The sequence below is a fragment of the Lagenorhynchus albirostris genome, chromosome 9 (genome assembly GCF_949774975.1).
Source record: "Lagenorhynchus albirostris chromosome 9, mLagAlb1.1, whole genome shotgun sequence".
Taxonomy (NCBI): domain Eukaryota; kingdom Metazoa; phylum Chordata; class Mammalia; order Artiodactyla; family Delphinidae; genus Lagenorhynchus; species Lagenorhynchus albirostris.
The window spans coordinates 42,085,022-42,100,015 of NC_083103.1; the positions used below are offsets into that span (position 1 = coordinate 42,085,022).

Consider the following 14,994-nt stretch of genomic DNA (forward strand, 5'->3'; position numbering starts at 1 on the left):
CTTCATTTTCCAAACCTCAGTTTCCTCATGTGAAGATAATAGTATTTACTTTAAAGGATGGCTGTGAAGACTTAGTTGGGATGATACAGGTAAAGTCTGGCATACAGTTACTGCTTTTCAAATGTTTTTATTGCAAATTAAAATAAAAAGAGACAAAATGTAAGTTAAATGAATTTTAAAATAATTTCACCTTTGAAGCCTTTCAAATTAATTATGTACTAAGAGCATATTCTCAAAACATTTTTAACACTTCCTTTAAGAAAAGCACTATACCTATTTTTTTGAAAGATGATCAGGAATGATATGGATTGGTTGAATATGGCTTGTAAAGTAAGCATGATGTAATATGATTCATTATAATCCTCATAATAGTTGTGCCAATATTATGGTTATAAGAAATATACTTATTTTCAGATTTTACTTTCAAATAAGTGATGACTTTACCATAAATCTCTGAAGTCAGTCTTTTTTGTAATATAAATTCACTAATCCAGTCAGAATTACAATTCACTATTTGTTAGAAATCTTTGCATAAATCCTTTTCCCAGCCCCACACTGTTTTCCTTTTAATATCCAATTATCTAAAATTTAAGAGGAATGAGCACCGCCCCATGGGAGTGTGTGTGCTGCTCTGATCCTATAGTTAAAATTCAGAGAATTGGGAGTGACGTCATCCGTAACAATAAAAAAGCTTCTCTTGGTGTGTGGAAGACCTATATATAAAAGTCACATTTAAGGGTCTACAACTCAATTCATCAGCTTTCTCAGGTTTACTCAACTTTGAGAAAGCATCAGCTGCTAATACACCTGAAAGAAGATCGTGTCCTAAGACATTGTGTGGTGAGTAATCTTTATTTTCTCTTTTAAATTTCATATGAGTTCTTTTTTATGATCAAGCAGTTATTTAATGTGTACCATTTTCTACAATGTCATGCTGCTTGTTCAAGGTAAAATGTTAAGGGAGGGTTTGAATATTATTTAATCTAAAAATGCTGTAATAAAAAATAAATTTATGCTACTAAAATATGGTTAAATCATTTATTTTTGTGATTAAAGTCTTTTGAGAGGCCTTGCTTTTTATAAACTCATCTGAAATTACATGAAAAATAATTAAAATTTGGCATGATGTGCTTTAATGGTATCTTATTAAAATTTTGAAATAAAACAGCCTAATGAGAAATGAATAATTCTGATTTAAGTAATCAATGTAAATTTATTTCTCTGAGTTAAAATTCCACTTTTCCTCCAGAATATCCTCATAGAGAGCTCAATCTGTGTACTATAGTTGGAGAAACTCAAGTTTTACTGCTGAATATTTATTCCCTTTACATAAAGCCTTTTCTAATTTTCTATTCTGAAAACTGTACATGAATTTTAAGGATGTTTTACAACCATTTTTCAGCTTTTCAAATGACATTCTTGTAAGAACCTCATCTCTCTATTAAGAACAAGGAAGCAAGGCAGAGGCGTTTGGTGAATGTGACAAGGCTAGAATAGGACACCAAAGCTTCTGTCCTCTGGCTATAATGATTGTTTCTAACACAAACCAAAAATGAAGAATATTCATTTGTTCCTCCTTCAATAGCTTTATATTGCACAGTGAAAATAAATATAGTAGATTATAATGCTCCTTATGCTACTTCTAAATGATGCAGATTCCCTTTAAAATATGAGTACATAGCCACCCTATGTGTATGTTAAAACGGAGAACCTTAAGTATTAAGAAAAGGCACGTCTATGATAAAAGGCTTTGCAATTGTTGAAATGCAGATTACGGTAAGACTTTTCTATTTTGAGATGAAAAGCTTAAAAGCAAAAGAGGAATGTACTAAAAATTATACTCAAACAAAATTGTTAATAAAATAAGCTGAAAAGATAAGATACAGACAGGCATTTTATATGGAGTCAAAGCTCTAAATTCATATAACAAGTAATTAATTAGATGATGTTTAAATGCTTTGACACATTCTTTTGAACGGTAGGAGAAGTGTGTGTTAATTTAGTAAAAATCTCTAAATCAGAGCCTATTCATTTGACATTTATGTTTATCATTGCGTTGAAATGAAGTTTACTTATGAAAAAGAGATTTGCTAAGTCAACAAACACTGTTGACAATTTACCTAATTAAAAGAAGTAGGGACTTCCCTGGTGGTCCAGTTGGTAAGACTCCATGCTCCCAATGCAGGGGGCCCTGCATTGGATCCCTGGTCGGGAACTAGATCCTGCACGCATGCCGCAACTAAAGATCCCACATGCTGCAAGGAGGATCCTGCGTGCTGCAACTAAGAGCCGGCACAGCCAAAATAATAAATAAATACATAAATAAATAAATAAGAAGTAGCCATTTTCAAGCTTCTTGTGTATTTAGTCATAACACAAAATGTGGGAGGAAATTCTAAACAGTAAGGTTTTTCATTCTTCATGTAGCTTAAATTCATATATTAAAACTTGCACAAGAACTCTCAAAAAGATACCTAAGAAAGTAAAGCTAATCTGTCTGATTTCTAAGTCAAATTTTGTGTATACATAATATATACTAATTATCTGTATATATAATATATACTTATATATACTGTAAAATAAAGAGGCTGATTCCAAAAGTCTCTCATGAAAAACAATCCAATTAGTTACTGTCACACTCTGTACAAAGTTGTATGATTATAAATATAAACTACTATAAATTTAATTGTATTGTTTGGAATATTAAAAATATTTTAAATGCCTCCATTTCGCTTTTTCTTTTAGTGAAGATGATGTCTGCAAAAGACATGGTTAAAGTAATGGTTGTCATGTTCGCGGTTTGTTTTCTTGCAAGATCAGAAGGGAAGTCTGTTAAGTAAGTACCATAGCCTGTTCTGCACGGTGAGGGCATGGGAATTGGATTTTTAAGGTTGGCTTTATGATTTGGAAGAGGGGAGCTAATGGAGTGATCCTCTCTGATTCTGTTCCCTCTAGGAAGAGATCTGTGAGTGAAATACAGCTTATGCATAACCTGGGCAAGCATCTGAGCTCCATGGAAAGAGTGGAATGGCTGCGTAAGAAGTTGCAGGATGTGCACAACTTTGTTGCTCTCGGAACTTCTATAGCTTACAGAGATGGTAGTTCCCAGAGACCCCGAAAAAAGGAAGACAATGTCCTGGTTGAGAGCCATCAAAAAAGTCTTGGAGAAGCAGACAAAGCTGATGTGGATGTATTAATTAAAGCTAAACCCCAGTGAAAACAGATATGATCAGAGCACTGCTCTAGACAGCATAGGGCAACAACATTACATGCTGCTAATGTTTTCAAGCTCTATTAAGATTAAGTGCCAATATTTCTAATATTACCAAACTTTATGTGTAATCTATTGCTAACTGTGGTAGCAGCAATTTTAATTGATTATTTTGATTTTACTTTTATTCATCTAAGAGCTCTTTTAATAATTCTATTTCTATTGATTCTAAATAAATGAAGTTAAGTATTTCTTCCCTGTTATAAAAATATCTTTTGGTTATGAGTAACACCAATATGTTTAAATTGAATGTGACTAAGAAGAACAACACAAATTTTTTTTTAACCCTATGTCTAACATTCTGATATTTTGAAATTATCCTTTAAATATTATCAAAGTACCAGGTCCCCGAATCATCACTAGCTAGTTACTATTGTCCTCTTCATTTCAGGAAAGGAAATGAAATGCCCTGGTCATATTCCTAGTCTGGACCCCAAATTGCAAGGCATAGAATTTTTGTGTTTAATAGAATATAACTTTGTTCATTTGTCCTTCCTCACACGCATTTCTAACAAAACGGACTGACTTCACCAAAGACAATTTAGAATATCCATGGGCATTATGGGGAACTTTTGAAATCCCCAGACTCAACGTTCTTAAAACCAAATTGGACTACCACAGCTCTAAGAGTTCCAAAACTGAATGAAATGCCTATTTTGATTGGTATTTTGAGGCCTCCAAATATCACCAGGACCCTAAAATAGCCTGTCTGCAAAATAGGATTTTAAGGTTAACTGAGGCAAACAAGCAATTAAAGAAAGATGAAGCGGCTTCGGAAGCCTCGTGCTCCTCCTCCTTGGCGCCTTGTGCTCAGGCTTCACGTCCGGCGCCATCTTCCGCCTTCCCTTCTATACTTCTATACCCACACCTCCTCCACACCCTCAGCTCCCCCTTACTAATTCTCTCATTGAACTTTCATATTTCTTTGAAACCCTCCCCACTCCTTCTTCCTCTGAACTTATCAGAACCTGTCCCCTTAACATTAAGCCTTCTGAGGATCCAGAGACTAAACCCTGAATTTCTTATATTCTCTGGACTAAAGCTAAACTGCGAGCCACAGTCAAATATTTCCCCAAAGTAACCGAAGATCTTCACAGATTTGCTGAGGAATTTAATAGAGTCTTTCAAACTTGTCAACCTTGTTTCTCTGATTTAAATCAGTTAGTTCATATGCTTGTTGGTAAAGGCCCGGCCCAGCACTGCATGAAAACTGGTAATTGGGAAAATCCTGAAAGTCTCTAGAATCACAACTGGGAGACCAGCTTGCTAACTTATTATACGATCAAGCTTGGACAGTTGCTAGGCAACTTCATGAAGCAACTCCTAGGCCTTTTCCAAAGCCTGTTGATTGCAGCAAAATTTAGGTTTGCACAAAAAAATCAGATGAATCTGTTCATGACGATTACAATTGACTTCAGATTACTTTTAAAGAAAATTCTGGTCTTCCTTCAGATGTTTATTCCACCTGGGTAGCTTTTAACTCTATGTTTATTAATGGACTGAACCAGGACCTTTCCCTTCTAGTAAAAAGGATCAGGATGGAATGGGAAAATATGTCCACTCCAGACTTAGTTAATCTGACAAACTTACTCTCTTGCACTCTAGATGACTCACCTAAAAGAAAGACCACTAGGGAATTCCCTGGCTGTCCAGTGGTTAGGACTCCACGCTTCCACTGCCATGGCCCAGGTTCGATCCCTGGTCAGGGAACTAAGATCCCACAAGCTGTGTGGAGTGGCCAAAGAAGACCCCAAAAAACAAAACCAAAAAAAACCACACTAAAATTCTTCAACTCCAGCAAATAAAAACCCCTAAACAAAAACAAAACCCTCCTAGTTTCTGCTATTATTGCAAAAAGCTAGGACACTGGAAAAGAGATTGTTATACCTTTAAGTGCTTTAGGCACCTTCAGCCCTCTAACAAGCCTTTCCAACGTCCTCCCAATTCTCAATGATGGGGCTCTGAGAAAATACAGGGGCTCTTCCCAATCATCCCTCTTGATCTGCTTGGAGAAACGTCTCTCCAGATTGGGTATGAATCTGTTCCAGTCCTAACTGACACCAGAGCCACACTCTCGGTGCTTGACTCCACTACTATGAAATAGCCCCTGCCTCGAAGTACTAAAACAGTTCAAATAGTGGGGATCTCTAATCAACTGCAAGAGATGCCTCTCCCTGAACTTATTTCCTTTTGTTTGGCCCTTTGAGAGATACATGCCTTTTTCTCCTTAGTTCCTCAACCCCATCCATCTATCAGGCTGAGACTTCTTAGAGAAGTATCATGCTGGAATTTCTTTCTTCCAAAGGGAGAAAAAAAAAATCATAAAGGGAATTCCCCGGCAGTCCAGTGGTTAGGACTCCACGCTTTCACTGCCAAGGGCCTTGGTCAGGGAACAAAAATCCCACAAGCCACACAGTGCAGCAAAAAAAAAAAAAAATTGCAAAGGTAGAAATAATTCTAGAACTTCAGAGTAGTCATTGAAATAACAAACCAGGTGAATTAAATGACCCCTTGACATCTTTTATTTGTTCCATCTCTAATGATTCTAGAGCTGATTCTGGAAACACTGACAGTTTGTCCCTATCAATCCAGCTACCATCTTTGTTATGGGCAAAATCTCCAACTGATATTGGCAAAATTCACAGCACACCTCCCATCAATATTCAAATAGATCTCTCAAAACCTCTGCTCAGAATTAATCAATATTCTATAGGAAAGAATCTCTAAAAAGCATAAAGCCCATAACAGAAGATTACAAGGGCCAAGGCATCATTATCCCTTGCACTAGCCCCTGCAATACTCCCATTTTGCTAGTGAGAAAACCTAAGGGCCAAGGGTGGATGCTTGTCCAGGACCTTTGAGCAATAAACAACATTGTTATCCCTCAACACCCTGTTGTTCCTAATATCCATTACTAATATCCACTCCCACTGAAAGCAATTTCTTTACAGTAATTGATTTATGCAGTACATTCTTTAGTATTCCAGTTGATGAAACTAGCCAATACCTTTTTTTTTTTTTTAATGTTTGGCTGCGTTGGGTCTTTGTTGCTGTGCACAGGCTTTCTCTAGTTGCGGCGAGAGGGGGCTACTCTTCTTGCAATGCGCAGGCTTCTCAGCGCAGTGGCATCTCTTGTTGTGGAGCACAGGCTCTAGGTGTGTGGGCTTCAGTAGTTGCAGCATACAGGCACAGTAGTTGCGGCATGCAGGCACTAGAGCGCACGGGCTTCAGTAGTTGTGGCTTGTAGGCTCTAGAGTGCAGGCTCAGTAGTTGTGGTGCACGGGCTTAGTTGATCCGCGGCATATGGGTTCTTCCCAGACCAGGGATCAAACCTGTGTCCCCTGCATTGGCAGGCAGATTCTTAACCACTGCGCCACCAGGGAAGTCCCCTAGCCAATACCTTTTTTACTTCACTTGGTAAGAAAAACAGTTCACATGGGCAGTAATGCCTCAGCCCTTACTTATTTCTCACAAATCCTGAAGGCTTATCCAGGTGATAAAAAGTTCCCTAGAAGTTCTATTTTGTTGTAACTTGTGAAAGAAATCTCTGTGCTCTCCTTCTCAAGCCTCTTCACCGGAAGACAGCATCCATATGTCAAAGCTTTTAGCCTTAAAGAGACATAACATTGTCAAGGAAAAAAATCAGTTTGCCCAAACCCAAGTTTCATATTTAAGGCATCTGATATCAGAACAAGGGCCACACCCAGATCCAGATAGACTTCGTGGTGTCCTAAGTTTCCAAAAACCCAAAACTAAGTGCCAACTGCTAGTTGCTTGTTGCCAAAATTGGATTCCAAATTTCTCTTTTATGGCCAAAACTCTGTATGTTTTACTAAGCAATAACAACTCCAATCCAATTTGATGGGAAGAACCAGACAATATAGCTTTTAAGGCCTTAAAGGAGAGTTTGATGAACCTGCCTGTGTTTGGACATCCCAGTTATCAAATTCTCTTTTTCCTTTTGTATATGAAAAGGAAGGGAATGCCCTGGGGGTACTCACCCAAAAACACTGGGACCACCATTGACCCATATGGTATTATAGCCAATAACTGGACCCTGTGGCATGGAGATACCCTTCTTGCCTTAGAACAGTTACTGTCTCTGCCCTTTTGGTTAAGGCCACAAGAAAGTTATTGTGGGATCCCCATTACCCATTTTTATACCTCATGCAGTAGAAGGCCTCCCCAATTCTCATTACACTCAACCTTTCTCAGTGAGCCCCCTTAACTCCTATGAAGCCCTTTTGTTAACTACTCCTCACGTAACTCTTTTACAGTGTAATAACTTTAATCCTGGTACTCTTCTTCCCACCATCACCAATGACATCTCTCATGACTGCCTAATGCTGATGGATCACCTCCTGACTCCTGGTGATAATCTACAGGCAATTCCTCTGGGTAACACTGGCTTTTCATGGTTCACTGATGGTTCTTATTTAAAAGGTGACAATGGCAAATACTGTGCTGTTTAGTCTATTGCAACTCCTTTTGATACTGATGAGGCACCATCTATACGTATGACTACTTTGGCCCAACAGCCTGAATTATATACCATTACACAGGCTTGTACTTTAGTCAAGGGCAAAACTTCTAATATTTATACTGATAGCAGATATGCTTTCAGAGTAGTTCATGATTTTGGACTGTTTTACAAGCAATGTGGCTTCCTTTCTTCCAGCAGATATAAAATTTTAAATGGCCCCTTTGTTCAGGAATTGTTGGATGTAATGCTTTTACCCTCCACTTTAGCTGTTATTAAGATTCCAGAGCATTCTATTTTTTTAAAATTTATTTTGGCTGCAGTAGGTCTTAGCTGTGGCACGCGGGATCTTTTAGTTGCAGCATGCGGGCTTCTGAGTAGCGGCATGCGGACTCTTAGTTGCGGCATGCATGTAGGATCTAGTTCCCCAACCAGGGATCAAACCCAGGCCCCCTGCATTGGGAGCTCGGAGTCTTACCCACTGGACTACAAGGGAAGTCCCAAGATTCCAGGGCATTCTAAACATGACTCCTGGAAGTAAATCTCCGTGCTGGAATTTCCACAAGGAATGCTGCCCTTAAAGGAACCAAGAGCAATCAGACCTCTGTCATGGTCCAAAGAGATATTTCCCCAAATGACAAGTTAGAAAAACTGGTTAGAGAAGCCCAACAGTTGGCCTCAGAAAAGAAAAAACAAGGTTGAAAATTCACAGTTGTTGGTTTGAAAAAAGAGAAAGCTCTGATTCAAACCAAATAACATTCTAGTCCTACCAGAAACTCTAAAAATCCCATTGCTAGCCACTGTACATGCATTAAACCATTGGTCTATTCATAAAGTGATAGCATTCATGCGTCAATATTGGTGGAGAAACATTAACAAAGTCACAAAATAGTGCCTACCTCACTTGTCGCACTTGTTATAAATACAATCCAGGAAGCCTGTTTGTACCGCTCTCAGACATTTTAAACTGCCTCATGGACCGTTTGAGTTCTGCCCAATGGGTTTCATACAACTTCCTCCATCTCATAGATATACATATGTTTTAGTCATGGTATGTATGTTTTCACACCGGACTGACAGACTACTGCCTGTTCCGTGGCTAAAGTCCTTTTGGATATGATTATCCTTACCTGGGGAACTCCTCTTAAACTTCACAATGATCAAGGAACCCATTTTTACTGTTCATGTACTTCGACCAGTCTGCTCTGTTTGGCTGGTTTTACAACAACTTCACTGTGTTTATCACCTTCAATCCTCTGGTTTAGTTGAAGGTACACAGCATTATTGAGTCAACTGACAAAATTTGTAGAGGCCTTCCAAATACCTTGGCCAAAAGCCTTGCTGGTGGTCCTTCTAAATCTCAGATCTACCTCTTTTGGAACTCATAAACTCTCACCCTTTGGGATAGTCAGAAGATGCCCACTGTACTTGGCTCTTGCCTCTTTTGACCCATAAGAGATGAAAGATACTCCAATATTGCAAAGGTCTAATTGCTTCTACTACAAATAACTATGTTTGATAGAGCAATCTTTTCACAGTGCATTCTCGGGAGAGGAAGACCTTAAGCATTCTACCCTGCAAGCTGGAAAATGCACCTCCAGAAAGACTCTCTTCAACCTTGCTGGAAAGGCCCCTATCAGGTACTGCAAACTAATCCTGTGCTGCCAAACTCCAGGGAATAAACTCTGAGAACATGTGACACACCTAAAGAAAACACCAAACACTGACTGGACCTGCACATTATCTAGTGACCTGAAAGTAAAGATTTCCTGGAATTGAGGCAGACAATATCTGATGAGATAGCTTTCCAAAGATATCTGGACCAGGCCTGTTGGAAGTTTGTCTGCCAAACCATTGATGATGACATAATGCTTCAGGTGATCTCCAATGCCTAATATCTTGATAATATATAAACTTTAAATTAAAAGTGCCTGGGAGTTCTCTCTCTTACCCTCCTTGTTACTCAAATGTGACTTCAATAGGTTTCCACTCTGTGTTCTTTCCCTCTGATGTGAGACATTATACCCAGGAAAAGTCCTTCCTGGCATTGAGGGACAGGGAGCTGCTGAAACGAGAAAACCTGACTCGATCAGTGATACTTTCAAAGAAATATCTTGATTAAAAGAGGGAAATGTAAAAAATTAATAAACAGAAACCTCAAGTAGTCAGGAAACCAGAACAGGGAGCTCTCACGCCCTGCTACCAAAGTAGGACCCAACTGGAAGAAGAAAGACCTCCTCTTCTTTCCTGGCAACAACTCAGCCAATGAAAAGCCCTGGACTGTTTGTTTATTATAGCCCTCCCAACATCCTTTTGCCTTTTGAGAAAGAGTTCTCCTTCCCTTGCTATGTGAGGACTTACATGTTGCTCTCCATGGTGGCAGACCCTGAATTGTAATTCTTTGCTTAACACAAATAAACTTTTTTTTGCTGGGGAAATAACTAGGTTTATTTTAGCTCAACACCTTAAACTGTGAGCCTCCTGGGTCTAGTTCAACATCATCCTGAGCAAAGCTCAGTATGTAAATTAAGTTAGGTTTTAAAATCAATTATTTGTTTTTGTAATTCTTAGATAGTTTTCCCAATCATATAAACTCCTGGTAATATCAGGAAAGCTTGGGGATATATGATGCATCAGTTTCACCCTATATGCTCTTCTTTGGGGATAAGACATAACATATCTCTTTGAAAGGACTGTGGCCAAACTGCAACATCTGTAGCATTCTTGGCACAGATCTTCATGGGTTGTACATTTTCACCTCCTCTTGAGATCCCCAGGAAAAAGGGTGGGCACAGGAGACTCCAAGGTAAGACACATTTTTCATTCTCACCAAGAACTTTTTGAGCAGTGTATTCACTAACTGAACGAACTTTTTGGCCAACTCAATATTTGTGAAGATATATAAATGAAAACCATCAGAGGCATGGAAAAATAAAATGGCTTTCAGGTCCCAGTCCAGAAAAATCCTCACCTCTGTAAGTCTGAGTTCACGTGGAGAACAGTCCTGGTTTCTGTACTGGCAGTGACTTAATGTCTCCTCCTGAGGCTCACAACCCAGAACCCCAGACCTGAAGATACCAGGAAAGGGCAATCATGATATGCAGGATCCCTGCAAACAACCACAGCCAATTCCAGTGTTTCTCCAACTTCCACCTCCTAATAACGTCAGTCAGAGGTGAAGCAGGATGACCCCAGCACACAAGAAGCAGAGATAAATGTTTTGGCATTCTCTGGTTGTCTTGTCTGAACCTACCCATATTCAATGCTCTGCAGGTCATTAAGAGAATAAGAGGAAGTCACTGGCTATCACCAGAGCTAGAGTCATTTTCACATAGAATCTCAGCACAGACATCATCACTTAGATCTCAGTCTCACCAGTTTCCCCAGGGCCATGCTGGTCTGGATCCTCTGGATCTAGGAGATGTCAAGACACTGGAGACAAGAGAAAAGACTGTCCTGATGCCTAAGGCAGGAGAAACAGAAGTTATGTTTGCAGAATGTCAAACAGGGATCTTGGAAATAGTTCAGGCAGGTGAAATGTGTTGATTCTTTTCTGAGTTTTTCTGCCATGGCCATCATTTCAATACGGCTGTTATTAGTTTTGTGCTTCTCTGGGGTGCTGCAACTTCTTAACTGGATCCTAGACTTCTCATGAAGGTATTTTGCTCTGTATATTATTGCTAAATCAGTGTTTCTGTGAGGAACCAAGGCCTAGGACTTCCTATTCCACCATCTTGCTGATGTTACTAACATAGGTTTATTTTTGAGCTCTATGTGTTTATTCTGTTATATTGATGTATTTGTTCTTGCAGTATAAAGTACATACACACACACACACACACACACACACACACACACACACACATATCCTTCTTTATAGACCTTTATTCTACCATTCAATATTTACACTGAATTTGTTGGGTTCTCTTCTAAAAAAATCCAGCTGCAATTTTGATTGGGATTGTATTAAAATTATGTTAATTTTAGGAAGAATTGTCATCTTTATTATATCGTCCTATTCATCAACATAGTAAGCCTTTTCACTTATTCTGACCTACTTTAATACCTTTTAAATAGAGTTTAAACATTTTCTCTAGAAAATCTTATGTATCCTTTGTTAATCGCTAAATTCTATATGGTTTACTGTGAAAGTTATATAAATGTTTATTATATTTTTAATTGGTTATTTTTGGTATAGAGAAACATTGTTCATTTTCCTAATTTTCTCTTATAACCAATAAACTTGCTGAACTGTCTTATTAATTCTAATAACTTATGTCTTGTTTACATTTGCTTTTCTATGTAGATGATCATATAATCTCAAATAATGACACTTTTATCTCTTTTCTCCCTGTGATTACACTTTGTTTTTCATTTCTTATAGTAGTATCTGGCACCTCAGTACCATGCTACTGAATGATGCTACTGGGTTTCTTTATCATATTCTGGACCTTAATGGTAACGTGTATGTAATTTCTCAACAAGAGAATGGTTCTTAACATATTGATGACATTCCCTTCTATAACTAGTTTTCTAAGGGTTCTTTTGAAATTATAAAAGAACTTTATAAAATGCTGTTTCTCCAAAAATATGTAACTTTTCACTTTTAGTCGATTAATGTAATAAATCAAATATTTTTGCATGCCTGGAATAAAATCTACTTGATATTGACGTGTTTTTACTTTTTAAAATAGTAAAATTTATTGTACATACAAAATTTCTTGTACAGGACTTCCCAGGTGGTGCAGTGGTTGGGAATCTGCCTGCCAATGCAGGAGACATGGGTTTGAGCCCTGGTCCGGGAGGATCCCACATGCCGCGGAGCAACTAAGCCTGTGTGCCACAGCTACTGACCTGCACGCCACAACTACTGAAGCCTGAGCTGTGCCTAGAGCCCGTGCTCCACAACAAGAGAAGCCACCACAATGAGAAGCCCATGCACCACAACGAAGAGTAGCCCCTGCTTGCCACAACTAGAGAAAGCCCACACACAGCAACGAAGACCCAACACAGCCAAAAATAAATAAGTAAATAAATAAATTTATTAAAAAAATTTGTACATATATGTAGATTTTTTAAGGAAAAAACACCCATGACTCATTATTCAGATTGTGAAATAGAATATTGCTAGTACCTCAGAAATTCCTGTAAGTTCTTCTCTGTTCATATCTCCTTCATCCTCACTTCCTTATTTTTATATTTATCATTATTCTTTTGCTTTTCTTTATAGAAAGTCAATATCCCTTGGTTAGATTGGATAGTCTAATATGTATATTTCAAATATATGCTGTTGCATAGCATAGGCTCTGTCTTTCCAGCCTGTGGCATCTATTTTCTCACCATCCACTATGGCTAAGCCCCTGCTCCATATTTTTAGATTTTTACCAGTCAGCACCCCATTTAAAGGTACTCATTTCAGAATTAGTTAGGGTGAGCAAATTGCTGTAAAAAATAGTTCCCAAATATATAACCACCTAAATTAAATAGAAGTTTCTTTCTTATTCACATAATATTACTGGAATGTTATATTACTGGTCAGGTGAACAATTCAATAGGGTAGCCAGAGACTCAACTTCTACCATGGTAGCCCTAAGGTTGTCTCCTCTCTAGATAACTGTATGTGGAAAAGGTAGGAATGCCATGTGGGAAGTTTTTACTGGTCAGGCCTGGAAAGGTGACATCATCTCTTCCTATTTCATTAATTATATTGTAGTCATGCAACCATACCTAATATTTTAAAGTGGGGTGGGGTGGGGCAGCTGAAAAATGTAGTCTCTGGCTGCGTAGATACTTCCCAGTGACAACTCTGTACTAGGAAAGCACAGGTTTTGGTGACATATCTATCACAGTTCATATATATATATAAAACATTCTGTGTGTGTGTGTGTGTATATATATATCTTAAAAATTTTTTGTCTGGTTTTGGACAAAATGTCCAAATTTACCATATTATTTACCATATTTAGTATTTTGCATTCTGTTCTTTTCACTTGTGAGATTCATCTCTATTGATGCATGTAGCTGTAGTTTTTGCGTTATGCGGGCCTCTCACTGTTGTGGCCTCTCTCGTTGCGGAGCACAGGCTCCGGATGCACAGGCTTAGCAGCCATGGCTCACGGGCCCAGCCGCTCCGCGGCATGTGGGATCTTCCCGGACCGGGGCACGAACCCATGTCCCCTGCATCGGCAGGCAGACTCTCAACCACTGCGCCACCAGGGAAGCCCTGTAGTTATTTTAATTGTGTAGTATTTCATTGTAAAGTATACTTCAGTTTATTTATGCATTTATTCTTAATGGATATCTGGGTTGTTTTCAGTTTTGAGCTATTACTGACAATGAGCATTCTTTTAGATGTCTTTTACACCTGTAAGAGTTTCCTTAGGATATGTACCTAGAAATGGAATTGCATGTTCCACTTTTCTAGGAGATGCTAACCTATTTTCCACAGTGGTTGTAACAGTTTATATCTCATGCCTCCAGCAACGTATGAAAGTTCCTCTTGCTCTACATTCTTGCCAATGCCAAGTATTGCAAGACTTTCAAAATTTTGCCAATATAATGGGCATCTCATTGTTCTTTTTTTTTTTTTGCAGTACGCGGGCCTCTCACTGTTGTGGCCTCTCCCGTTGTGGAGAACAAGCTCCGGACGCACAGGCTCAGCGGCCATGGCTCACGGTCTGCGGCATGTGGGATCTTCCCGGACCGGGGCATGAACCCGTGTCCCCTGCATCGGCAGGCAGACTCTCAACCACTGCGCCGCCAGGGAAGCCCCTCATTGATCTTTTAATTTGATTTCCCAGGTTACTTGTGTGGTTTAGTGTCTTTTCATATATTTATTTGCCATTTGGGTTTCTTTGTCTGTGAAGTGCCTATTCAATTCTCCTTTCCATTTTCTTTTTTGGGTGTTTGTCTTTTGATATTGATTTATGAACATTATTTATTTTTAAAAATTTGTATTTATTTATCTATTTTTGGCTGCATTGGGTCTTTGTTGCTGCGCACAGGCTTTCTCTAGTTGTGGTGAGTGGGGGCTACTCTTTGTTGCAGCGCACAGGCTTCTCATTGCAGTGGCTTCTCTTGTTGCAGAACACAGGCTCTAGGCACACAGGCTTCAGTAGTTGTGGCATGTGGGCTTCAGTAGTTGTGGCTCGCAGGCTCTAGGACTCAGGCTCAGTAGTGTGGCACGTGGGATTAGGTGCTCTGCGGCATGTGGGATCTTCCCAGACCAGGGAATGAACCTGTG

At 38.9% G+C, this 14,994-nt stretch overlaps 1 protein-coding gene across 3 annotated transcripts; it reads left to right on the forward strand.

The window, feature by feature from the left end:
• The first annotated feature begins 739 nt into the window (after positions 1-739).
• Positions 740-12,750, forward strand: PTH (parathyroid hormone). 3 transcript variants are annotated; one of them, XM_060157794.1, is made up of 5 exons: positions 740-840; positions 2,746-2,836; positions 2,956-3,035; positions 9,290-9,391; positions 12,481-12,750. In XM_060157794.1, the coding sequence occupies exons 2-5, from the start codon at positions 2,751-2,753 to the stop codon at positions 12,630-12,632; spliced, it is 420 nt and encodes a 139-aa protein (XP_060013777.1). In that variant the 5' UTR covers positions 740-840; positions 2,746-2,750; the 3' UTR covers positions 12,633-12,750. The 3 variants fall into 3 exon arrangements, with proteins under 3 accessions (XP_060013777.1, XP_060013775.1, XP_060013776.1); XM_060157792.1 differs by lacking the exon at positions 740-840 and having other exon boundaries at positions 1,882-2,836; XM_060157793.1 differs by lacking the exons at positions 740-840; positions 9,290-9,391; positions 12,481-12,750 and having other exon boundaries at positions 1,882-2,836; positions 2,956-3,358.
• Positions 12,751-14,994: the final 2,244 nt, after the last annotated feature.